The sequence below is a fragment of the Hemitrygon akajei genome, chromosome 3 (genome assembly GCF_048418815.1).
Source record: "Hemitrygon akajei chromosome 3, sHemAka1.3, whole genome shotgun sequence".
NCBI lineage: Eukaryota > Metazoa > Chordata > Chondrichthyes > Myliobatiformes > Dasyatidae > Hemitrygon > Hemitrygon akajei.
This window is the reverse complement of record NC_133126.1, coordinates 152,188,777-152,213,519: the sequence shown is the minus strand read 5'-3', so window position 1 is coordinate 152,213,519 and position 24,743 is coordinate 152,188,777. Positions and strand designations below refer to the sequence as shown.

The window sequence follows — 24,743 nt, the reverse complement described above, 5'->3', positions numbered from 1 at the left end:
ATTAAAATCACATCACGTTGAATTAAGCAGAATCTGACAGATTGATGAAAATAGCAGCAGCATTGCAGAAAGTACTGCTGATTTATTTCATTAAGTTAGATGACCTAATTTATAGTTCTCCGTGTACAATTATATTAACATTACTTCAAAGTACATTCTTCAAATTCTTTGTAAAATTAGCAGTTACAGTGTGCATTTAAATATTTGGTCTGATTTCTTATTTTTGCTTGCTTCACTTTATAGTTGTTTAAATGCTATAGTGTTCATAGGTTGTGGTAAAATAAAGTATTACCTTAAGAGGGAGGAAGGAAGGAGGGAGAAAGAGAGAGAGGGAGAGAGGGGGAGATAAACCTGTGTCAATGATCTCGCTTTATTTTCCAAACCACTTACTCCTCAAACTCATTTGAATCCAAACAGAACAGTTACTGATGATACTAAAAGTGTGTAAGTATGCTGGGATATTAAGATTTGAGAAAAATTCAGAAAGCATTTGAAACATTCAGAATCAGAATCACTTTATTGCCAGTATGTGAAACATAACATAATTGATTGTGGTTCAGTGCCCAAGTGTAAAACACAGGACAATACCGTAACAGACAACACAACAGCAATCAGCAATTTGCAAAACATAGTGCAAACAGCAATGCAGAAACAACAATTAGCAGAATGGTCACATGTGCATTCGTCAATAATCAAGCTTAAATAAACGTCCACATATGAACAAACTCAATAATTATCATAAGAACAAGGGAAGCAGGAAAGACCATTTTACAGGTCTTTTATCTTTTAAGAGGACCATTTAACTGTGCAGGTACAGTTAAGTTATTACACCTGAGTGAACTTTGTTGAGAAGCTGGATAACTACAGGAAAGAAGCTTCACAGAAGACATGTAGTCCAGGTGGTGATGGAGTTGTAGCGTCCCCCCGATGGCAATTTGATGAATAGATGACTGCTAGGCTGGGTAGAGTCAGCAGTGATTTTATCAACTCTTTTCTTCGCTCTGGCAATGAACAGGTCTTTTAATGTCAGTAGCTGACTGCCAATGATCTTCTCCACTGAGTGGACCACTGGCTAAAACCTGAACTTGGAGAGGGAGGAGGCAGCAGAAAACCAAATGATGATAGAGGTGGTTACAATACTCAATGATAGCACAGTAAAAATTCATTAGGATATGCCTGAGATGTTAAACTTCCTAAGCTGCCATAGGAAGAACAATCTCTGATGGGCTTTCCTAGTGATGAGCATAATGTGTTTGTCCCGCATACCCTGATTTCTTCACCACTGTAGATCCTCCTTAAAAAAAGCTCCATTTCTGTAAAAAACATTTGTTTTAAATTCCAGATACTTCAACTTTGCAATAGGCTACATCATTTATTTTTAAGTGACAAAAGAAGGAAGTGCAATTGGCCCTCAGTACCTCAGTATATCTCTTAGATGTTTTTCCAAATGAATTACCGGTAGTTGGATTTACTGTTGATTATATATGTTATGCAAGCTTCAAATTTACTTCATTAGACATGTAAATCATTGTTCTAGGTTAGTTGTGATTTCCCTCCATTACAGGATCATTGTAAGCAGAAAATCCTGATGTGAAAAAGCAGGGCTCACGTAGTGCATTGCATAGGCTTTGTTTATTTGTCGCACATCCATATATAGTTTAGAATATCAGACATAGATTTCCATTTCTGAAAAAACCAATAAGACAAAGTATAACATCTTGCATATTACAAATGGATCTTTCTACCTTAAACCAAGATAACATTTTGTGATATTGTAATGATAAACTTAAACATGTCACTAGTTCAAAACTGGTTAGATCTCTGGTATAGTCTACAAAATATCTCTTCAACTGAATGCTATTAACTTACTTGTTTCTCAGTGACCTGACCCATAAAATTAGATTATTGAAATTGTGCAAAATCTTAGAATTCTGTAAAGTATTTGAGATTTTTTCCAATAAAGTTGGCTCTTTCCAGATGCCTTTACCTTTTTTTAGGGCTTTCATTTCGGCTTTAAGCAACTTTGTCTGTAGCCTCCAGTACAATTTGGGATTAGCGTGCAAGCCCTCAATATTAATAGTTCGCCCAAGACCTTTCCTCAAAATCTCTTCATTTAGGCAGATTGAGAAAATTAATCCCTTAAGGAGAGAAAAAAAACAATTATATTTTGTTGAGCACCTACTCATTTCAAAATTATACTGTGTGCCATTCATCAATTATTTTTTCTGACCTGATAATATTATCTGACGGCCAAATTTTGGAATTAGCCTGCATCCCTATGTAAATATTAAGAAATATCAAGAAAATCCTTTCAATTCATCATAATATTTTAGTAGAAATATGCATTCTTTTCTTAAATTAATTAGTTTACAAGTTGTTACAATGGCTATATGATCAGATGAATGGATAGGTTGATTATTGTTGGTCTTTCTCAGGAACATGTTTTCTTTCAAAAGTAATTAGTCCCTAATAAATAAGTAGTAAAGACATAACACTGAGAGCCCGGGGTAATCATAAAACAAATTAGAACATGACAATCCTATCTAATGCCAGACAATAGCAAAAAAAAGGATCACTAGCATGTACATACAGAATAATCAACGTTAAGGTAGTTTAATGCTCCTATTTGCAAGCAGCAGGTTTATACAATGACTCTGGTATTCACAAGTATAGCTTCTTCAGACCAAGTTTTTGAGTGTTTTTAATATTCAATTGCCAACCCTGTTTTGTCCTCCCCATCATCCTTTGTCACTTAAATCACATTTGCCTTCCATCCTATTGCAGCCTCACTACCTTTCTTCCTCACATACTTTCCTTGCACTTGCTTAAAATCTGTTCCTTGTGATATGATTTACATGAACCTTAAATATTGCTCCTTTCCCTCTGCAGTTACCATCGGGCAAAAGGAAGTCCCACACCACCAGGTTCAAGGACAGCAATTCTCATTTAACTGTTCAGTTCTTTGAACCAACTGCCAAAACTCTAATCAGTAGAATTTAGTGAAACTATAACTACTTTGAACTAAAATGGACTTTGTTTTAAATTGTTCTAGTGTTCTTTCTTGTAAAAATTGTGTTTATGCTTTTTCCTGAGAATACTGCTTATATGATACTATGTACCTGTGATGCAGCAGCAAGTACATTTTTCACTGCACCTGTGCACACACATACAGTATGACAATAAAATCAATTTTTTTTATTTGCTGAGTACTTGCATCACTTTCAGTTTACTCTTATATTTCTAGTATTTGGCCTCATATATCATCAAGACTGGTATATATCTTTAGTTATTTGAATGCTATGAATTTTGTAAAAATTTGGGCCAGTTAGACTCGATTTTGCAGTAATTTGATACTACATGTATAATGCATCTGAGAATCCACAAAATTATTATCAACTACAAACCAGTTTGCATAACACATATTACAAACAAGCATTCTGCAGCTACACGTCACATGTACTCTACAAATCTTCTCGATGCTGCCTTTTCTTTAATGTCTGTTAATGTGAATCAGTGGACAACTTAAATTTTAAGCAAAAGCATATCTCTATTAACGACACCAGAATGCAGTCAAAAGATGAATTTATAGCTGATGGAAACAAATTGAAAATATTTCAACTGAAACCTTTGCATAAACGCATTAACAATTCCCTGGTAAGCTTTAAGTTCCTGTATTACAGAAGAATATAATATTTCATTTGCTTTAAGAACAGGCACCATATGAATGGTAGGCATCATTTTCTCGCACAATTTTGATTGCACAAAAATATGAATTCATTCTTCTAAAATATAGCTTTACCTTATTTAATCTCACATTGCAATCCATAAAAGAATTCTCCCTTCTCAGAAGTTGAAACCAAATTACGTGGGGATCTTTTACTTGCTCACTTAACCAGGCTCTCCCTTCATCGGTCATTTGCAAGCCAGCCAACCTAATCATCAGGAGACCATCTTGTTGCCCTGAGGAAAATGGAAGTGTTTCTTTACTAGACAAGGCAAAAAAAAAGAAAATACTTAACTCATACATGCGTAACAGCAATCTGCAATCTGGATTTACTGTTACCTTCAGCTATTTTGTGACAATATAAGCTGCAGGGCACCCAATAAGAGGATCTTATAGTAACCACCTTTTTATGATCATCCTTGTACTTAGAATTGAGAAAATATATTCCTGAATTTACAGGGCGACATCCTATTTGATCCGAAGATATCTGCAAGATTTTTTAAGTGTCCAGTCCATCTGCTGCAATTAGGTTGAGTATGAAAAGTTACACTATTCACATTTTCTTTATCACTTATAATTGAAGTAAAACTGCACTTCATCAACAAATCCTAATATAGATACAGGGTGCTAAAGCAAATAATATAACAAACCATTTACCAGACAGAAGTTGGGTACTCTTGAAAAAAAATTCAGTTATAATACTGAATGCCATGAATTCTAGCTGAAGATAACAATATGATGTTCTGTATTTTAAAAGTTGTTACTGTAGCGGTGTGCTACACGCAGCGCTGAAATAACGACACGGAGTCGGTAAACTGCGGTTAAAGAAGATTTTATTCGAACTTCGCGGCCTCGCTTTAAAGCCTCCCTGATCCCGCCCTCCCCGGGTGCGGATGCTGTAGGGGGCACGTATTCACAGTCCTGTCCCGCGCGTGGATGCTGTAGGGGGCATGTATTCACAGTCCCGCGCGGGCTTTTCCCTTTGTTGGTGAAGCAGACCTGGCGCCCTTTTGGGACTGGCCTTTATGCTGGCGCGCTGGCTATTTGTGAGCCGGTTCAAGTGCGCTAGGAAGTGGGTCGCCACATAACCCCCCCCTCCCCCCCAGAACCGGCGATACACCCCCCAATGTCCACAGTCTGGGCCGGACCCTGTTTGGGAGGTCGGCCTCTACGCCGCGGTGCCGGGAACTCGATCGATTGCGCCACGTCCACATGGGCCGGTTTGAGTCAGTCCACCGTGAAAACCTCCTCTCTCCCAACGTCCAGCACGAACGTGGACCCATTGTTCCTGAGCACCGTAAACGGCCCCTCGTAGGGCCGTTGCAGCAGTGGCCGATGCCCGCCCCTTCGTACAAACACAAACTTACAGTTCTGCAGGTCTTTGGGTACACAGATCGGGTTCTGTCCATGCTGCGAAGTGGGTATGGGGGCCAGGTTGCCGAGCCTCTCGCGTAGTCTGCCCAGGACTGCTGCGGGTTCTTCCTCACGTCCCCTTGGGGCTGGTATGAACTCCCCGGGGACGACCAGGGGTGCGCCGTACACCAACTCGGCCGACGAGGTGTGCAGATCATCTTTGGGCGCCGTGCGGATTCCGAGTAGGACCCAGAGAAGCTCGTCCGCCCAGTTAGGTCCTCGCAGGCGGGCCATGAGAGCCGACTTTAGGTGACGGTGGAAACGCTCCACCAGGCCGTTCGACTGTGGGCGGTAGGCAGTTGTGTGGTGCAGCTGTGTCCCCAAAAGGCTGGCCATAGCTGACCACAGGCTGGAGATGAGCTGGGCACCTCTGTCGGAGGTAATGTGGGCCGGTACACCAAAGCGGGACACCCAGGTGGTGATCAGTGCCCGGGCGCAAGATTCGGAGGTGGTGTCAGTGAGCAGGACCGCCTCTGGCCATCTGGTGAACCAGTCCACGATAGTGAGGAGGTGCCACGCTCCTCATGACACTGGCAGGGGGCCCATGATATCCACATGAATGTGGTCGAAACGCCGGTGGGTGAGGTGGAACTGCTGTGGCAGAGCTTTGATGTGCCGCTGCACCTTGGCCGTCTAGCAGTGCATGCACGTTTTGGCCCATTCACTGACCTGCTTGTGGAGTCCGTGCCAAACTAACCTGCTGGAGACCATCTGGACGGTTGTCCTGATGGAGGGGTGCGCTAAGTTATGAATGGAGTCGAAAACGCGTCGCCGCCAGTTTGCCAGGACAACGGGACGGGGTTGGCCGGTGGTGACGTCACAGAGTAGGGTCCTCTCACCTGGGCCTACGGGGAGGTCCTGGAGCTGCAAACCGGAGACTGCAGTCCTGTAACTAGGGATCTCCTCGTCTGCCTGCTGCGCCTCTGCCAGCGCCTCAAAGTCTACCCCTTGGGAAAGGGCATGAATGTTAGAGTGAGAGAGTGCGTCTGCCACGACATTGTCCTTACCCGAGACGTGCCGGACATCCGTCGTGTATTCAGAGATGTAGGACAGATGGCGCTGCTGGCGGGACGACCAGGGATCGGACACCTTCGTGAATGTAAAGGTAAGCGGCTTGTGGTCCGTGAACGCGGTGAAGGGCCTACCTTCTAAGAAGTACCTGAAATGCCGGATTGCCAGGTATAGCGCCAACAGTTCCCGGTCAAAAGCACTGTATTTGAGCTCGGGTGGTCGCAGGTGTTTGCTGAAAAACGCCAGGGGTTGCCAGCGACCCGCGATGAGTTGCTCCAGTACCCCACCGACTGCCATGTTAGATGCGTCCACTGTGAGGGCGGTAGGGACGTCCATTCTGGGGTGCACTAGCATTGTGGCATTTGCCAAGGCTTCTTTCGTTGTAATGAAAGTGGCGGCGGACTCCTCGTCCCAGGTAATGTCCTTGCCCGGACCGGACAGCAGGGCGAACAGGGGGCGCATGATTCGGGCAGCTGAAGGGAGGAAGCGGTGGTAGAAATTTACCATACCCACGAATTCCTGAAGGCTTTTGATCGTGGTGGGTCGGGGAAAATGGCGGACTGCGTCTACCTTAGCGGGAAGAGGGGTTGCCCCGTCTTTAGTAATCCTGTGGCCCAGGTAGTCGATGGTGTCGAGCCCGAACTGACATTTGGCCGGGTTGATTGTCAGACCGTATTCATTCAGTCGGGCGTAGAGTTGACGGAGGTGGGACAGATGCTCCTGACGACTGCTGCTGGCTATGAGGATGTCGTCCAAATAGATGAAAGTGAAGTCCAGGTCACGTCCCACCGCGTCCATTAACCGCTGGAACGTCTGTGCGGCATTCTTCAGGCCGAACGGCATGCAGAGGAACTCGAAAAGGCCGAACGGGGTGATGAGTGCCATTTTGGGGACGTTGTCCAGATGCATCGGGATTTGATGGTATCCTCGGACGAGGTCTACCTTGGAGAAGATCCGTGCGCCGTGCAGGTTTGCTGCAAAGTCCTGAATGTGCGGCACAGGGTAGCGGTCCGGTGTTGTAGCCTTGTTCAGCCTGCGGTAGTCGCCGCATGGTCTCCAGCCCCTTGTCGCTTTGGGCACCATGTGCAGGGGGGAGGCTCATGGGCTGTCGGACCGCCGTATGATCCCCAATTCCTCCATCCTCTTGAACTCCTCCTTCGCCAGTCGGAGCTTGTCCAGGGGAAGCCTTCGAGCACGGGCGTGGAGGGGTGGTCCCTGGGTCAGGATGTGGTGCTGTACGCCGTGTCGGGGCATGGCTGCTGTGATCTACGGTGCCAGAACCGATGGGAAATCCGCCAGGACCCTGGTGAAGTCGTTGTCGGACAGCATGATGGAGCCGAGGTGAGGGGCTGGCAACTGGGCTGCACCCAGGGAGAACATCTGAAAGGTCTCAGCGTGGACCAGTCTCTGCCTCGGCAGGTCGACCAGCAGGCTGTGAGACCGCAAAAAATCCGCACCCAGAAGCGGTTGGGCTACGGCGGCCAGTGTGAAGTCCCACGTGAACCAGCTGGAGCCAAACTGTAGTTGCACCGTACGGGTGCTGTAGGTCCTTACTGTGCTGCCATTCACGGCCCTCAGGGTGGGACCTGGTGCCCTGTTGCAGGTGTCATAACTCGTCGGAGGTAAGACGCTGATCTCGGCACCAGTGTCGACCAAAAAACGGCGTCCCGACCGCTGGTCCCACACATACAGGAGGCTATCCCGATGGCCAACCGCCGTAGCCATCAGCGGCGGCTGGCCCTGGTGTTTCCCGGGAACTTGCAGGGCAGGCTACAGCGGCGGGCTTCTGCACCCCACCACTGGTGGTAGAAGCACCACTGTTCGTTGGGCTCCTCACCACTGCCTCTGGGGTTAGCAGGCTCTGTGGCCGGGCCTGGTCTGGTCTGCTGCTGGGAGCATGGCCTGGTGATCTGTGCGACGGACGCCCCACTCACCTTCTTGGCGTTCCACAGCAAGTCCGCCCGGGCTGCCACTTTCCGGGGGTCGCTGAAATCCGCGTCGGACAGCAGCAGGCGTATGTCCTTGGGCAGCTGCTCCAGGAATGCCTGCTCAAACATGAGGCAGGGTTTGTGTCCTCCGGCAAGAGACAACATCTCATTCATTTAAGCCGATGGAGGTCTGTCTCCCAAACCACCCAGGTGCAGTAAACGGGCAGCCCGCTCGCGCCGTGAGAGTCCAAAAATCCTTATGAGCAGGGCTTTGAATTCCGTGTATTTGGCGTCCGCTGGGGGAGACTGTATGAACTCCTCAACCTGGGCCACTGTTTCCTGGTCGAGGGAGCTCACCACGTAGTAGTAACGTGTGTCCTCTGAGGTTATCTGTCGAACATGGAATTGGGCTTCTGCTTGCTGGAACCATTGGTGAGGTTGCAGCGTCCAGAAGCTTGGCAGTTTCAACGAAACCGCATGAACAGATGCGGCGTCGTTCATCTCTGGTCCAAATATCGTTTGGACCATTGGGGTCACCAATTGTAGCGGTGTGCTACACGCAGCGCTGAACTAACGACGCAGAGTCGGTAAACTGCGGTTAAAGAAGATTTTATTCGAACTTCACGGCCTCGCTTTAAAACCTCCCTGATCCCGCCCTCCCCGGGCGCGGATGCTGTAGGGAGCACGTATTCACAGTCCTGTCCCACGTGCGGATGCTGTAGGGGGCATGTATTCACAGTCCCGCGCGGACTTTTCCCTTTGTTGGTGAAGCAGACCTGGCGCCCTTTTGGGACTGGCCTTTATGCTGGCACGCTGGCTATTTGTGAGCCGGTTCGAGTGCGCTAGGAAGTGGGTCGCCACATTACTATCTTAAAGAGGAAGTTGTGCAAAACCAAGCTTAATGTCCATTTTGCCAATGTTGAAAAAGATTCTATACAAATCACCAGGACCAACAGTCAACTGTGGTTAGTCACACATTAAAGCAAGTCAAATTCATTAGTTATAAAGTGCTGTAAAACATCCTGAAAGGATGTTAATGAATACAGTGGCATGCAAACGTTTGGGCACCCCGGTCAAAATTTCTGGTACTGTGAATAGTTAAGTGAGTAGAAGATGAACTGATCTCCAAAAGTCATAAAGTTAAAGATAAAACATTCTTTTCAACATTTTAAGCAAGATTAGTGTATTATTTTTGTTTTGTACAATTTTAGAGTGAAAGAAAGGAAAGGAGCACCATGTAAAAGTTTGGGCACCCCAATTGATTTGAGCTCTCAGATAACATTTATCAAGGTCTCAGATCTTAATTAGCTTGTTAGAGCTATGGCTTGTTCACAGTCATCGTTAGGAAAGGCCAGGTGATGCAAATTTCAAAGTTTTATAAATACCCTGACTTCTCAAATCTTGTCCCAACAATCAGCAGCCATGGGTTCCTCTAAGCAGCTGCTTAGCACTCCGAAAATTAAAATAAATGATGCCCACAAAGCAGGAGAAGGCTATAAGAAGATAGCAAAGCATTTTCAGGTAGCTGTTTCTTCAGTTCATAATGTAATTCAGGAATGGTGGAAGTTAAGTTGAGGTCTGGAAGACCAAGAAAACTTTCTGAGAGAACTGCTCGTAGGATTGCTAGAAAGACAAATCGAAACCCCTATTTGACTGCAAAAGACCTTTAGGAAGATTTAGTAGACTCTGGAGTGGTGGTGCACTGTTCTACTGTGCAGTGACACCTGCACAAATATGACCTTCATGGAAGAGTCATCAGAAGAAAATCTTTCCTGTATCCTCACCACAAAATTCAGAGTCAGAAGTTTGCAAAGGAGCCTCTAAGCAACACACAAAAATACAACTGCAGATGCTGTGGATCAAAGAATACGTACACGACGCTGGAAGAACTCAGCAGGTCAGGCAGCATCCGTGAGAAAAGATGGTGCTTTGGTTCCTGATGAAGGGTCTCGGCCTGAAACGTTAGCTACTCTTTTCTCACGGATGCTGCCTGACCTGCTGAGTTCTTCCAGTGTCTTGTACATATTCTTCGAGCATCTAAACAAGCCTGATGCATTTTGGAAACAAGTCCTGTGGACTGATAAAGTTAAAATAGATCTTTTTGGCCGCAATGAGCAAAGGTATGTTTGGAGAAAAAAGGGTGCAGAATTTCATGAAAAAAAACCTCTCCAACTGTTAAGCACGGGGGTGGATCGATCATGCTTTGGGCTTGTGTTGCAGCCAGTGGCATGGGGAACATTTCACTGGTAGAGAGAAGAATGAATTCAATTAAATACCAGCAAATTCTGGAAGCAAACATCACATCATCTGGAAAAAAAAGCTGAAGATGAAAGTGAATGGCTTTTACAACAGGATAATGATCCTAAACATATCAAGATGTGCAAACCGTAGGTTTTACCATGGCCCTCACAGTCCCCCGCCCTAAACATAATCAAAAATCTGTGGATAGACCTCAAAAGAGCAGTGTGTGCAAGACGGTCCAAGAATCTCACAGAACTAGAAGCCTTTTGCAAGGAAGAATGGGCAAAAATCCCCCCAAACAAGAATTGAAGGACTCTTAGCTGGCTACAGAAAGCATTTACAAGCTGTGATACTTGCCAAAGGGGGTGTTAATAAGTACTGACCATGCAGGGTGCCCAAACTTTTGCTTTGGGCCCGTTTCCTTTTTTGTTATTTTGAAACTGTAAAAGATGGAAATTAAAAAGTAATCTTGCTTAAAATATTAAAGAAATGTGTCATCTTTAACTTTATGCCTTTTGGAAATCAGGTCATCTTTTACTTGCTTAGCTATTCACAGTAACAGAAATTTTGACCAGGGGTGCCCAAACTTTTGCATGCCACTGTAGATGTTTCTCTTTCCTTCTGGTTTAAAATGTGATCAGCTGAATGGAGACTCTAAATTCTGTTTTAATTTCCCAGATATCAATTTGGTTTCAAGATCTAATAATGCCCTTGTATATAAAAAAAACTTCAGAGAAAACAAAATAATATGTAGAAAAAACATGCCAAATTAGAGTAATGCTATTATTAGGCATGATTTATTATAATTCAGACTGAATGCAGGCTAACTGATCTACTTCTGTCCTTATGCAGTACAGCTAAAATGATTCACCTGATTGTTGCACTTGCACTTAGCCAATTAGTCTAGTAAAAATAAAGTTTAACAAAATGAAAAATAAGCCATTGTGCCTAATAGTGGAAATAACATTGCAAAAATGAGATCCATGAGGTTCACCACAAAAAGCCTTTTGAAAAGAGTTAATTTTTCCAGATGTGCAGAGGAGATTTACAAGGATGCTGGTGCAGAGGAGATTTACAAGGATGTTGCCTGGATTAGGGAGCATGCCTTATGAGAATAGGTTCAGTTAACTCGGCCTTTTCTCCTTGGAGCGTCAGAGGATGAGAGATGACCTGATAGAGGTGTACAAGATAATGAGAGGCATTGATCGTGTGGATAGTCAGAAGTTTTCTCCCAGGGTTGAAATGGCTAGCACAAGAGGGTATAGTATTAAGGAGCTTGGAAGTAGATACAGAGGAGATGCCGGGGCAAGTTTTTTTACGTAGAGAGTGATGAGTGCGTGGAATGGGCAGCCGGCGGCGGTGAAGGTGAAAATGATAGGGTCTTTTAAGAGACTCCTGGATGGATACATAGAACTTATAAAAATAGAGGGCTAGGGGTAAGCCTAGGTAGCTCTAAGGTAAGGACATGTTTGGCACAGGTTTGTCAGTTTGTGCTGTATGTTTTCTATGTTTCTATATGCTGGATATTTAATCCATGTCACATGATTAATGTTTTGGAAGTGTTAACAGCAAACCTTTGAGTACAAAACCGATATAGCAGCAGATTTCAATTCCCAAGAAAGCTGAAGACTTCAATGGCCTCCAAAACTCAGTTTAGAAATGTCCTTCAACAAGGGAGGGAGGCAGAAGAAAGGAAATTGTAGGCCAGTTAGCCTGACCTCAGTAGTTGGGAAGATGTCAGAGCCGATTGGCAAGGGTGTGGTTTCGGGTACCTGGAGGCACTTGGTAAGAGGGAAAATCTTGCCTGACAAATCTGTTGGAATTCTTTGAAGAAATAGAAAACCTACAGCACAATATAGGGCCTTTGGCCCACTAAGCTGCACCGAACATGTCCTTACCTTAGAAATTACCTAGGCACCTTAAAACTGTGCCCTCTCATGCTAGCCATTTCAACCCTGGGAAAAAGCCTCTGACTATCCACATAATCAATGCCTCTCACCATTTTAAATGCCTCTATCAGGTCACCCCTCATCCTCTGTCACTCCAAGGAGAAAAGGCCGAGTTCACTCAACCTATTCTCATAAGGCATGCTCCCCAAACCAGGCAACGTCCTTGTAAATCTCCTCTGCACCCTTTCTATGGTTTCCACATCCTTCCTGTAGTGAGACAACCAGAGGATAGGAGGATAGACAAAGGACAAAGGTCGATGTTGTGTTCTTGGATTTTTAGCAGGCCTTTGACGAAGTGCCGCACATAAGAGCCCAAGGTATTACAGGAAAGATACTAGCATGGATAGACCACTGGCTGATTGGCAGGAGGCAAAGAGCGAGAAGAAAGGGATCCTTTTCAGATTGGCTGCCGGTGACTAGTGGTGTTCCACTGGGGCCTGTGTTGGGGCTGCTTCTTTTTGCAATGTATGCCAACAACTAGGATGATGAAATTGATAGCTGTGTGGCCAAGTTTGCAGACAATATGAAGACAGGTGGAGGGGCAGGTAGTGTTGAGGAAGCACAGAGACTTAGACTAGGAGAATGGGTAGAGGTTGCAGATGGAATACAGTGTCAGGAAGTGTTTGGTCATGTACATTTGGTAGGAATAAAAGCATAGACTATTTTGTAAACAGGGAGAAAATTCAAAAAACCTGAGGTACAAAGTGACATGGGAATCCTTGTATAGGATTCCCTAAAGGTTAATTTGCAGTAGAATTAGTGATGAGGAAGGCAAATGCAACATTAGCATTCAGTTCAAGAGGACTAGAACATAAAAGCAAAGATATAATGCTGAGGCTGTATAAGGCACTGTTGAGGCCTCACCTACAGTACTGTGAGCAGTTTTGGCCCCTTATTTAGGAAAGGATGTGCTGACATTGGAGTGGGTTTAGAAGAGGTTCATAAGAATGATGCCAGGAATGAAAGGGCTATCATAAGAGCAGCGATTGAAGGCTCTGGGCCTGTACGTGCTGAAATTTTTAAAAATGAGGGGGGGATCTCACTGAAACCTATCAAATGTTGAAAGGCCTAGATAGAGTGGATGTTTCCATTGGTGGGGGAGTGTAGGACCAGAGGGCACAGCCTCAAAAGAGAGGGGCATCCATTTAAAACAGAGATGAGAAGTAATTTCATTAGCCAGAGGATGGTAAATCTGTGGAATTTGTTACCACAGACAGCTGAGGAGACTAGGTCACTGGGTGCATTTCAGGCAGAGGTTGACAGGTTCTTGATTAGCCAGGGTGTGAAAGGTTATGGGGAAAATACAGGAAAATGGGGTTAAGAGAGAAATGGATCAGCCGTGATGAAATGGCGGAGAAGACTCTATGGGCCAAGTGGCCGAATTCTGCTCCTACATCTATGGTCTTGTGGAAATCTGCTTTCCAAACAATAAATCCTTTAACCAGCAACTTTATTAATCAAGAACTCACCACTAAGCCTTTTTAGAGGTTGTGTTAAATGAACAAAGCCATTCAAATTGAGAAGTTTCTGCATCAGCACCAAATATTTACCTTAGTAACACCTACAATTTATAAACTGAGCTAGCACATCATTACAATACAAAACTTCCTGATTCAATTCTACAGATCACAAATTTTTAGAATGGAAACTTGTGTCTTACATTGCCTAAAACAGAGCAAATGAGTCCCATGCAGCCACTTGATGAATTTTACACCGTATTCATAAAATTTCAGAATTCGACATACTTAGTTACATGTAGAAGACAATATCACAATTAACATTTCAATTTTATTTAACTTAACTGTAGTTATACCAATTATTGTATGCCCGTAAGTGTTCACTTACATTTTTTTTGCAGGGATGAAATAAAAGGAAGGCTAATAGGAATGTGTTCTACTTCCAATCCATTCTCTGTTACATGATGTATTCTCCCTCGAAGTTTAATATTTTTTTCAATAAATTTGTTAGGTATTTCTAAGGCATTTGTAAATTTAGTAGTCTGTTAAGATGAAGGAAAATTAACTTTCATTATTCATCAAAACGTATTATACTGAAGTGTCCACACTATAAAATTATAAAGCAATCTTTTTTGCATACATTATGCAGTGAGTGCAAGTCAACATCTATTAGAAGTACATTTAAATGTATTCGATCGCCCAAGACTTTATCAGATGATTTTAATAATGTAAGAAACAATGTGTTACTTACACAGTGTATAATTTTGCTGCAAATGCTTGCTTGCTAGATTAAAATTATATGTCTGATAGCAATAAATTAAAACATTCTGTGAGAATTCAGCTTGATGGAGGAAAGTACAGGAATTAAAATGTGTTCCTCATATATAGATGTTGAACGAAGTACAAAAAAAATTCAAGACTGATTACAATGCATCCAATTTTCTTTGTATTTTTTAAGTAAATCATTCCCCTAAGGCTCTGTGCTTGTAATTTGGAATATTTTGCTCTATAATATTAAGGCTATTTTGTCACAGAAGGCTTGACAAATAAGGTAGAGCTTTGTTCAAACTGTTTTTTGTACATCTACAGTTTCTAGAGACAAACGTGAGAAAGCGATTCTCTCTGGGTACTATATTGATTATAGAGCTTGGAATGTGATCATCTCTTTCATAAAGCAGCTGGCATACTGGACATACATTGCCTCCACAGATAACACATGGACCAGATTAGACAGACAAATCTTCTTTGAAGAGTTGAAATGTCTAATACCACAGGGCATGCATTTAAGGTGTGAAGGGGGTAATTTCAAAGGTGATGTGAGGGGCAAGTTAATTTACACAAAGAGTGGGGAGTGCCTGGAATGATTGCCTGGGCTGGTGGCAGAGGTAGAAATGTTTGAGACTTTTAAGAGACATTTAGATAGGCACATAAACATGAGGAAAATGGAAGGACATGGACACTGTGCAGGCAGTGGGGATTAGTTTACAAACACAAAACAACATCTGCCTGAAATGTCGACTATACTTTTTTCCGCAGCTGCTGTCTGGCCTGCTGAATTCCTCCAGCATTTTGTACGTGTTACATGAATTTCCAGCATCTACAGATCTACAGATTTTCTCGTTTTTAAAAAATCTGCAAACGCTAGAAATCCAAGGCAATACACACAAAATGCTAGAGGAACTTGGCAGATCAGGCAGCATCCATGGAAAGGAATAAACTGTCAACGTTTTGGGCCAAGACCTTTCATCAGGACTAGAAAAAAGATGAGTAGTTAGGTTAAGAAGGTGGGGGGGGAGAGAAAGAAGTAGGTGAGTAGTGGGTGATAGGTGAAAACCGGGAGAAGGGGAAGGGGGTGGAGTAACAAGCTGAGAAGTTGATTGGTTACAGAGATAAACGATTGGGGGGCAGTATCTGATAGGAGAGTTAGAAGAGCATGCAAGAAAGGGGAAGGTGAGGAGCACCAAAGGGAGGTGATGGGCAGGTAAGGAAAAAGGTGAGAGGGAAAAAAGAATGGGAAATGGTGGGGGGCGCGGATTACCAGAAGTTTGAGAATTCGATGTTCATACCATGAAGTTGGAGGCTACCCAGACAGAATACAAGACCATAAGACATAGGAGCAGAATTAGGCCATTTGGCCCATCAAGTCTGCTCTGCCATTCAATCATGGTTGATCCTTTTTCTTTCCTGCCTCAGCCTTTTCCTCATAACCTTTGATGCTGAGTACATTCAAGAACGTATCAAGTTCTGCCTTAAATACACCCAGTGACCTGGCCTCCCCAGCTGCCTGTGGTAACAAATTTTACAAATTCATCATCCTCTGGCTAAAGAAATTTCTCTGCATCTCTATTTTAAATAGATGCCCCTCTATCCTGAGGCTGTGCCCTCTTGTCCTAGACTCCCCCACCATGGGAAACATCCTCTCCCCATCTACTCTGTTTAGGCTTTTCCACATTTGAAAGGTTTCAATGAGAACTCCCCATTTCCTTCTAAATTCCAGCGAGTACAGACCTAGAGCTATCAAATGTTCCTCGTATGATAACCCTTTCATTCCTGGAATCATCCTAGTAAACCTCCTCTGAGCCCTCTCCAAAGCTAGCACACCTTTTCTTAGATGAGGAGCCCAAAACTGTTCATAATACTCAAGGTGAGGCCTCACCATTGTCTTATAAAGCCTCAGTGTCACATCCTTGCTCTTATATTCTAGACCTCTTGAAATGAATGCCAACATTACATCCGCCATCCTCACTACCGACTCTACCTGAAAGTTAACCTTTCGAGTGTTCTACACAAGGACTCCCAAGTTCTTTAGCATCTCAGATTTTTGGATTATCTCCCCGTTAAGAAAATAGTCTGCACATTTATATTTTCTACTGTTACGATTGTGCCCCAACTCTGAGGGGCCGAAGGGTACAAAGTAGCCCCCTCCTTTTCGAGAATCGCAGGATCGCTATTAATTCGGGTCTGGGGACCCAGGAAATGAGAAAGAGATGTTTGGAATGTGTCCTGGCCTCCGCAATACAAAGCCACGGATAACGGCCATTGTCTCTTGGAGACGGAATTGTGTATTGAGTACTGTACTATTCATTGAAGCCCTCAGGGAATGATCACAGTGGGCTGGTTGAGGAATGGCGTCATCCCAACCTGATTGACATCTGAGACTCTGTGAGTAAGGATAAAAGAGGGTCTGGGGAACAACCCCTTCAGACGCACCAGGAGAAACGCTAGAAGTCCCATGACAGCGTTTAATAGCGACAGCCGGTGGGGCCCGCGTGCGTCCTTTCCCGTTGCCTGGGATTGGCGGGACTGACCACAGAAGAACGGCTTAGCTAAAAGGAAAAAGACACCAACGACATTTCGAAGGATCAACATCATAAAAAAGAAAACTCTGGCAAGTTCCAAAATCTCTCTCTCTTGACTCCAACCAAAGGCTGCAGCCTGAATGAACTAAAGTGACTTTTATATTTCCATCGGACAATACATTATCCCCTAGACAACGATAGAGCTTATTTCTTATTGATTATTATTATACCCGCACTTTTAGAGTTAGTATTGACAATGTATATTATCTGTATGTTTGCATTGATATTATTTTTGTGTATTTTTACCAATAAATACTGTTAAAAATAGTACCATCAGACTTCAGCGGACCTCTCTATCTTTGCTGGTAAGTGACCCAGTTACGGGGTACGTAACACTACCAAAGTGCATGACCATGTATTTTCCAACATTGTATTTCATTTACCACTTTCTTGCCCATTGTCCTAATTGGTCTAGGTCCTTCTGCAGCCTACCTGTTTCCTCAATACTACCTGGCCCTCCACCAATCTTCTGATCATCTGCAAACTTAGCAACAAAGCCACCTATTCCATCATCTGAATCATTGACATACAGCATAAAAAGAAGCGGTCCCAACACCGACCCCTGCGGAACACCATTAGTCACAGGCAGCCTACCAGAAAAGAATCCTTTTATTCCCACTCGCCACTTCCTACCAATCAGCCAATGCTCTAACCATACCAGTAACTTTCTATAATACCATGGGCTCTTAACTTGGTAAGCAGTCTTGTGTGGCACCTTGTCAAAGGCCTTCTGAAAGTACAAATATACAACATCCACTGCATCCCCTTTATCTATCCTACTTGTAATCTCCTCAAAGAATTCCAACAGGTTTCACAGACAAGATTTTCTCTTAAGGAAACTACACTTTGTCCTATTTTGTCCTGTATCTCCAAGTACTCCATCATCTTGTACTTAACAATTGACTACAACATCTTCCCAACCACTGAGGTCAGGCTCAGTGGTCTGTAATTTCCTCCTTTCTTAAAAGGTGAAATGATTATAAGGTGTTTCTCCTCCAACCTGAGTGTAGCCTCGTTGTGGGAGCAGAGGAGGCCATGGACTGACATGTCAGAAAGGGAAGTAGAATTCAAATAGTTGGCTACCAGGAGATCCTGCTTTTTCTGAGTGTAGGTACTCAACAGAAACAGTCTCTCAACTACATCAGGTCTCACCAATATACAGGAGCCACATTAGGAGTACTGGATACAGTAGATGACTCCAACAGACTTACAGAAAAAGTGTCACCTCAGCTGGAAGGACTATTTGGGCCTTGAATGGTGGTGCGGGAGGAGGTGTAGGGGCAGGTGTGGCACTTGTTCCACTTGCTGTGAGAATCAGTGGGTTTATAAAAGATATCAGCAGATAGACCAGAGATGGAGACAGAGAGATTGAGAAAGGGGAGGGAGGTGTCGGAAATGGATCAAGTAAATTTGTGGGCAGGGTGGAAGCTGGAGGTGGAGTTGATGACAAGCTCAGTATGGGTGCAGGAAGCAGCACTAATGCAGTCATCAATGTAGCATAGGATTAGTTTAATTTACCATTTGATTACTAATTTAATTAGCTTGGCACAACATTATTGGTGGAAAGCTTGTTCCTGTGCTATACTATTCTATGTGCTGTATATGTTTTCATTAGCACTGAGGCAGAAATTTATATCAGTTTTAGGGGAAGAAGGTGTAACTTTCTTTTTGTAATTTAAGATGCTCCTAAACACCTAACAATCAAGTGAAGATCTAAAACCTGATAACGACAAAGAATCCATTAACAGATACTTTTCATAAAAACCTGAATGTTAGAACGAGAATTATACAACACTTTTCAATGGGATTTTTTCCCATTCTCAGTTGTCATTGACGACGAGGTGGTAGAACCAGAATTTATATCATTTTATCTTACAGTTAAACAGTACATGCTGTTTGAAAAATTGAGCTGCATTGTGCTTGATAAGAAAATGACAAACTTGAATGGTAACTCGATATCACAATGATGGTCTAGCTTCGTTCTGTGACATGGGTTAGGTGCACAAAGAAGGTTCTTTAAGCAAACGTTTAATACTTCCGGGACACTTACTAGCCTGACGCTTCTGGCTAAGATCACGATTCCGACCACTGCCAGACCCGTGCTGATCGTCTAAAAGCACAAGCAAAGGGACAAAGCAATGAGAAGCAGCCTACAATACAAACTTCTCCAAACCTTCTGCTAAAGCACCCAAATTACAAAGTAAACCCCTTTGCTTCACTATCCCAGCACTGCGCGTCCATCCTACAGCAGCTAGATCGTCAGGATGTAAATATCCCCCATACCCGAACCACCCGAACATGTTCATCCACGAACTCCACAGCTTTGCTGAGATAGTGACCGAGCGCATTCGGCCCCTCGTCAGACATGTTTCGCGCGCTGCATCACGGGAAGCACCGTGCGAATTGCTGAAGCGACGCGTGCTGGTCCACTCGCGCGTACCCATAGGTCCGCGCGTCAAGCGGGCGGGAAGCGCGCAGCGCGCAGCGCGCGTCCACAGAGCACTTCGTCCTAAGGCAAAAATGAGGGGTTTCCACCCGAAACATCGCCGGCCGTTTCTTTCCGCATTTCCTCTCTGACCCGCCGAATTCCTCCAGCAGCTCGTTTTGTTGCTCCACATTCCAACATCTGCAGTCTTCTGTCTCTTATAAAAATTAATCATTCACTCTTTCAAAGGAAGGGTAACTGGCTAAAAAAAAATACATAGATTGCTCTAATAGCATATTTATTTTGGGGGAATCCAGAATGTATTATCTGCCATTACTTGTAATTAGAAGTGCTGCTAAGCCAGTACCTTGAAGCTTGGCAGATCTAGTGAAGGTACTCCACAACCCAAGGTCAACCTTTCACATCCACCCTGAAAAACAACGCACACAGGGGTTGCAAAATATTCGAATGCACTTTGGAATTGAAACTTGTCAATTGGCCAGTGACTTTGTTGGATTGTCAAAGAACACAGATGCACTAAAACCTAGATGAATAAAGCTAATAATAAAGCTTGTATGACACCATGTTTCTTGATTGCCATTATACTGCCAATGTAGCTAGTCCTTGCAAGAGTTTGTCAAATAATTTGTTTATTAGTGGTAGGAAAGTTTTACCAAATACATCGCGTAGCATTGAATATAACTACTAAAAAGCAATTTGTTAATTTCTTTGCTGTCCTTCAAGTACTTAGACCATCAGATAAAGGAGAATTAGGCCATTTGGCCCATCAAATCTGCTCCACCATTTCATCATGGCTGATCCGAATGTCCTCTCAGCCCCAATCTTCTGAATTCTCCCCCTATTCCTTCATGCCCTGACCAATCAAGAATCTATCAACCTCTGCCTTAAATATACATAAAGACTTGGCCTCAATGGCTGCCTGTGGCAAAGAATTCCACAGATTCATCACTGTCGAGCTAAAGAAATTCCTCAACTCCATTCTAAAAGGATGTCCGCCCCTCTATTCTGAGACTGTATCCTCTGGTCTTAGACTTTCCCACCATAGGAAACATCGTCTCCACATCCACTCTATCAAGGCCCTTCACCATTTGATAAGTTTCAATGAAGTCACCTGCATTCTTCTGAATTCTAGTGAATATAGGCCCAGTGCCATCGGATGCTCTGCATATGACAAGCCATTCAATCCTGGAATCATTTTCATGAACCTCCTTTGAATCCTCTCCAGTTTCAACACATCCTTTCTAAGATAAAGGCCCCAACCTGCTCACAATACTCCAAGTGAGATCTCACCAGTGCTTTAAAGTCTCAACATTACATCCTTGCTTTTATATTCTAGTCCTCTTGAAATGAATGCTAACAATGCATTTGCCTTCCTCACCACAGACTAAAACTGCAAATTAACCTCAAACAAGAGAAAATCTGCAGATGCTGGAAATCTGACCAACACACACAAAATGCTGGAGGAACTCAGCAGACCAAGCAGCATCTATGGAGAAAAGTACAGTCGATGTTTTGGGCCAAAACCCTTCGGCAGGACTGGAGAGAAAAAGCTGAGCAGTAGATTTAAAAGGTCGGGGAAGGAGATAGAGAAACACAAGGTGATAGGTGAAATCGGAAGGAGGAAGGATGAAGAGCCGGGACATTGATTCGTGAAAGAGACAGATGGACATGGAGGAAAGAAAAGGGGGGAGAAGCATGAGAGGAGGCGATGGGCAGGCAAGAAGATAAGGTGAAAGAGGGAAAAGGGGATGGGGAATGGTGAAGGGGGGCAGGTGGAGGGGGCATTACCGGAAGTTTGAGAAATCCATGTTCATGCCATCAGGTTGGAGGCTACCCAAACAGAACATAAAGTGCTGTTCCTCCAACCTAAGTGTGGCCTCATCACAACAGTGGAGGATGCCAAGGATAGACATATCAGAATGGGAATGGGAAGTGGAATTAAAATGGGTGGCCACTGGGAGATCCTGCTTTTCCTGGTGGATGGAGTGTAGGTACTCAGTGAAATGGTCTCCTAATCTACATCAGGTCTCACTGATAAACAGGAGGCCACACCGGGAGCACCGGACACAGTATATGATCCCAACAGACTCACAGGTGGTGTCGCCTCACCTGGAAGGACTGTTTAAGTCCCTGAACGGTAGTGAGGGAGGAAGTATAGGGGCAGGTGTAGCACTTGTTCTGCTTGCAAGGATAAGTGCCAGAGGGAGATCGGTGGGCAGAGATGAATGGACAAGGGAGTTATGTAGGGAGCGATCCCTGCAGAAAGCAGTAAGTGGTGGAGAGGTGGAGGGAAAGATGTGCTTGGTGGTGGGATCCCATTGATGGTGGAAGTATCAGAGAATTATGGGCTGGATGCAGAGGCAGGTTGTGTGGTAGGTGAGGACGAGAAACCCTATCCCTAGTAGGGTGGCAGGAGGATGGGGTAAGAGCTGATGTGCATGAAATTGAAGGGATACGGTTGAAGGCAGTATTGATGGTGGAGAAAGGGAAGCCCCTTTCTGTGAAGGAAGACATCTCCTTTGTTCTAGAATAAAAAGCCTCATCCTGAGAACAGATGTGGTGGAGATGGAGGAATTCAGAGAAAGCAACAAGTTGGGAAGAGGTATAGTCCAAGTAGCTGTGATAGTCTTGATGCACCATCAATAACTCTCGGAGACGTGAGGCGAGATATAGGCTTTTATTGGCTGGAAGAAAGAACAAGCAGCAAATGACCACCACACTACATCCTGGAGACTGAGGCCGGGGCTGTGTCTCCAATCGCCTTTATACCAGGGTCCGTGGGAGGAGCCACAGGAGCAGTCAGCCGGGGGGGGGGGGGGGGGGGGGGCGTGTCCAGACAGGTATATGTAGTTCACCACAAGTCTGTAGGATTATAATAGACATCAGTGGATAAACTATCTCCAGAGATAGAGACAGTAAAATCAAGAAAGGGGAAAGTGCTGTTGGAAATGGAGCTGGTAAGTTTGAGGGTAGGGTGGAAGTTGGAGGCAAAGTGGATGAGGTTGATGGGTTCAGCATGGGTGCAGGAATCAGCACCAATGCAGTCATCGATGTAGCATAGGAGAAGTGTGGGATGGTCACCAGTGTAGGTTTGGAACTTAGACTGTTCTACGTAGCTGACAAATAGGCAGGCATAGCTGGGACCCATGGGGTTGCCCATGGTTACACCTTTTGTTTGAAGGAAGTGGGCGGAGCAATTGGAAAAGTTATTTAGTGTGAGGACAAGTTCTGCTAGGCGGAGGAGAGTGGTGGCAAAAGGGAACTCCACTACCTTTAACCTTCTGGGATTCCTGCACAAGGACGCCCAAGTGCCTTTGTCCTCAGTTTTTTTTTTGCATTTTCTCTCCATTCTTCTACCCAAGTTTATGACCATACACTTCCTGATACTGTATTCCATCTGCTATTTCTTTGCCCATTCTCCTAATATGTCCAAGTCCTCTGAAGCCTCTCTACTTCCTCAAAACTACCTGCCCCTCCACCTACCTTCATATTGTCTGCAAACTTCACAGCAAAGCCATCAATTCCATCTTCTAAATCATTAACATATCACGTAAAAAGAATCGGTCCCAACACAGACCTGTGGAACACCATTAGTAACTGGCAGCCAGCCAGAAAAGGCTCCCTTCAATCTCACTCATTGCCTTCTGCCAATCAGCCACTGCTTTATCCATGTAGAATCTTTCCATAGAACATTACAGCACAGAAACAGGCCTTTTGGCCCTTCTTGGCTGTGCCGAACCATTATTCTGCCTAGTCCCACTGACCTGCACCTGGGCCGTATCCCTCCAAACCCCTCTCATCCATATACCTGTCCAAGTTATAATGTGGAGAGTTATCAGAGACCACAGCAGGACATCGACAGGATACAAAACCGGGCCGAGAAGTGGCAGATGGAGCCCAACCCAGACAAGTGTGAGGTGGCTCACCTTGATCGTGTGGATAGTCAGAGGCTTTTTCCCAGGGCTGAAATGGCTAACACGAGAGGGCACAGTTTTAAGGTGCTTGGAACTAGGTACAGAGGAGATGGCAGGGATAAGTTTTTTTATGCAGAGAGTGGTGAGTACGTGGAATGGGCTGCTGGCGATGGTGGTGGAGGCGGGTACGATAGGATCTTTTGTGAGACTCCTGGAGAGGTACATGGAGCTTAGAAAGGTAGCGGGCTATGGGTAACCCCAGGTAATTTCTGAAGTAAGTACATGTTCAGCACAGCACTGCAGGCCCTCTATGTTTTCTATGTCTGGATATCCTATCTCTAATCGTACACTCTCAATCTGACTTTGCCTCCTTCAGGTCCTTTTACAATAATCCTGTTAACATGAATGTATGAACTGTTGTACGTGATCCTTCCTATGGACTGAAACAGTTTTTCATTTCAGACCCATTCCGCAGTGCAGAGCCGAACATGTACTTACTTTAGAAATTACCTGGGGTTACCCATAGCCCACTATTTTTCTAAGCTCCACGTACCTCTCCAGGAGTCTCTTAAAAGATCCTATCATACCTGCCTCCACCACCATTGCCAGCAGCCCATTCCACATACTCGCCACTCTCTGCGTAAAAAAACGTATCCCTGCCATCTCCTCTGTACCTCCTGTAATACCGTGGACTTGTAGTTTGTTAAACATTTGTGACACTTTGTCTAATGCCTTCTGAAAATCCAAAGACACAACAATAACCAATTCTCCTTTGTCTATTCTGCTTGTTATTTTTTTCAAAGAATTCCAACAGATTTGTAAGATCTTCACTTGAGGAAACCTGATTATGGGCTATTTTATCACGAGCCTTCAGTGAGACCTCATCCTTAATAATCGACACCAACATCTTCCCAACTACTGAGGTCAGACTAACTGGCCTGTAGTTTCCTTTCCTCTGCCTCCCTCTCTTCTTGAAGAGTGGAGTGACATTTGCAGTTTTTCATTCTTCCGGAATCATTCCATAATCTAGTGATTCTTGAAAGATCATTACTAATGCCGTCACGATTTCTTCAGCCACTTCTTTCATTATGAGATCTGGTATTGGCTAACTGGCTTTTCATGGGTAGTAAAATTTGAAACCATAAATGAGTAAGACAAGTATGACCAGTATAACCAATGACAAGTATAACCGAAATTAATATACAAGATGCCTTTTGTTATAAAACCTGGTCAAATTTTATTCCTTTGTAATTTCAAGTTGTGAATACCAGGAGAGGGTATTCCTAGCTTGATACAATAAT

At 44.1% G+C, this 24,743-nt stretch overlaps 1 protein-coding gene across 4 annotated transcripts; it reads right to left on the bottom strand.

The window, feature by feature from the left end:
- Nucleotides 1-498: 498 nt before the first annotated feature.
- Nucleotides 499-19,716, bottom strand: c18h3orf33 (c18h3orf33 homolog (H. sapiens)). Of its 4 annotated transcripts, none has more exons than XM_073041066.1 (6): nucleotides 19,366-19,712; nucleotides 19,133-19,192; nucleotides 14,112-14,265; nucleotides 3,800-3,960; nucleotides 1,988-2,138; nucleotides 499-1,313 (listed from the first exon to the last, which is right to left on the bottom strand). In XM_073041066.1, the coding sequence occupies exons 1-6, from the start codon at nucleotides 19,447-19,449 to the stop codon at nucleotides 1,141-1,143; spliced, it is 783 nt and encodes a 260-aa protein (XP_072897167.1). In that variant the 5' UTR covers nucleotides 19,450-19,712; the 3' UTR covers nucleotides 499-1,140. The 4 variants fall into 4 exon arrangements, with proteins under 4 accessions (XP_072897167.1, XP_072897170.1, XP_072897171.1 ...); XM_073041069.1 differs by having other exon boundaries at nucleotides 499-1,079; nucleotides 19,366-19,711; XM_073041070.1 differs by lacking the exon at nucleotides 499-1,313 and adding an exon at nucleotides 1,614-1,686.
- Between the last annotated feature and the right edge of the window lie 5,027 nt (nucleotides 19,717-24,743).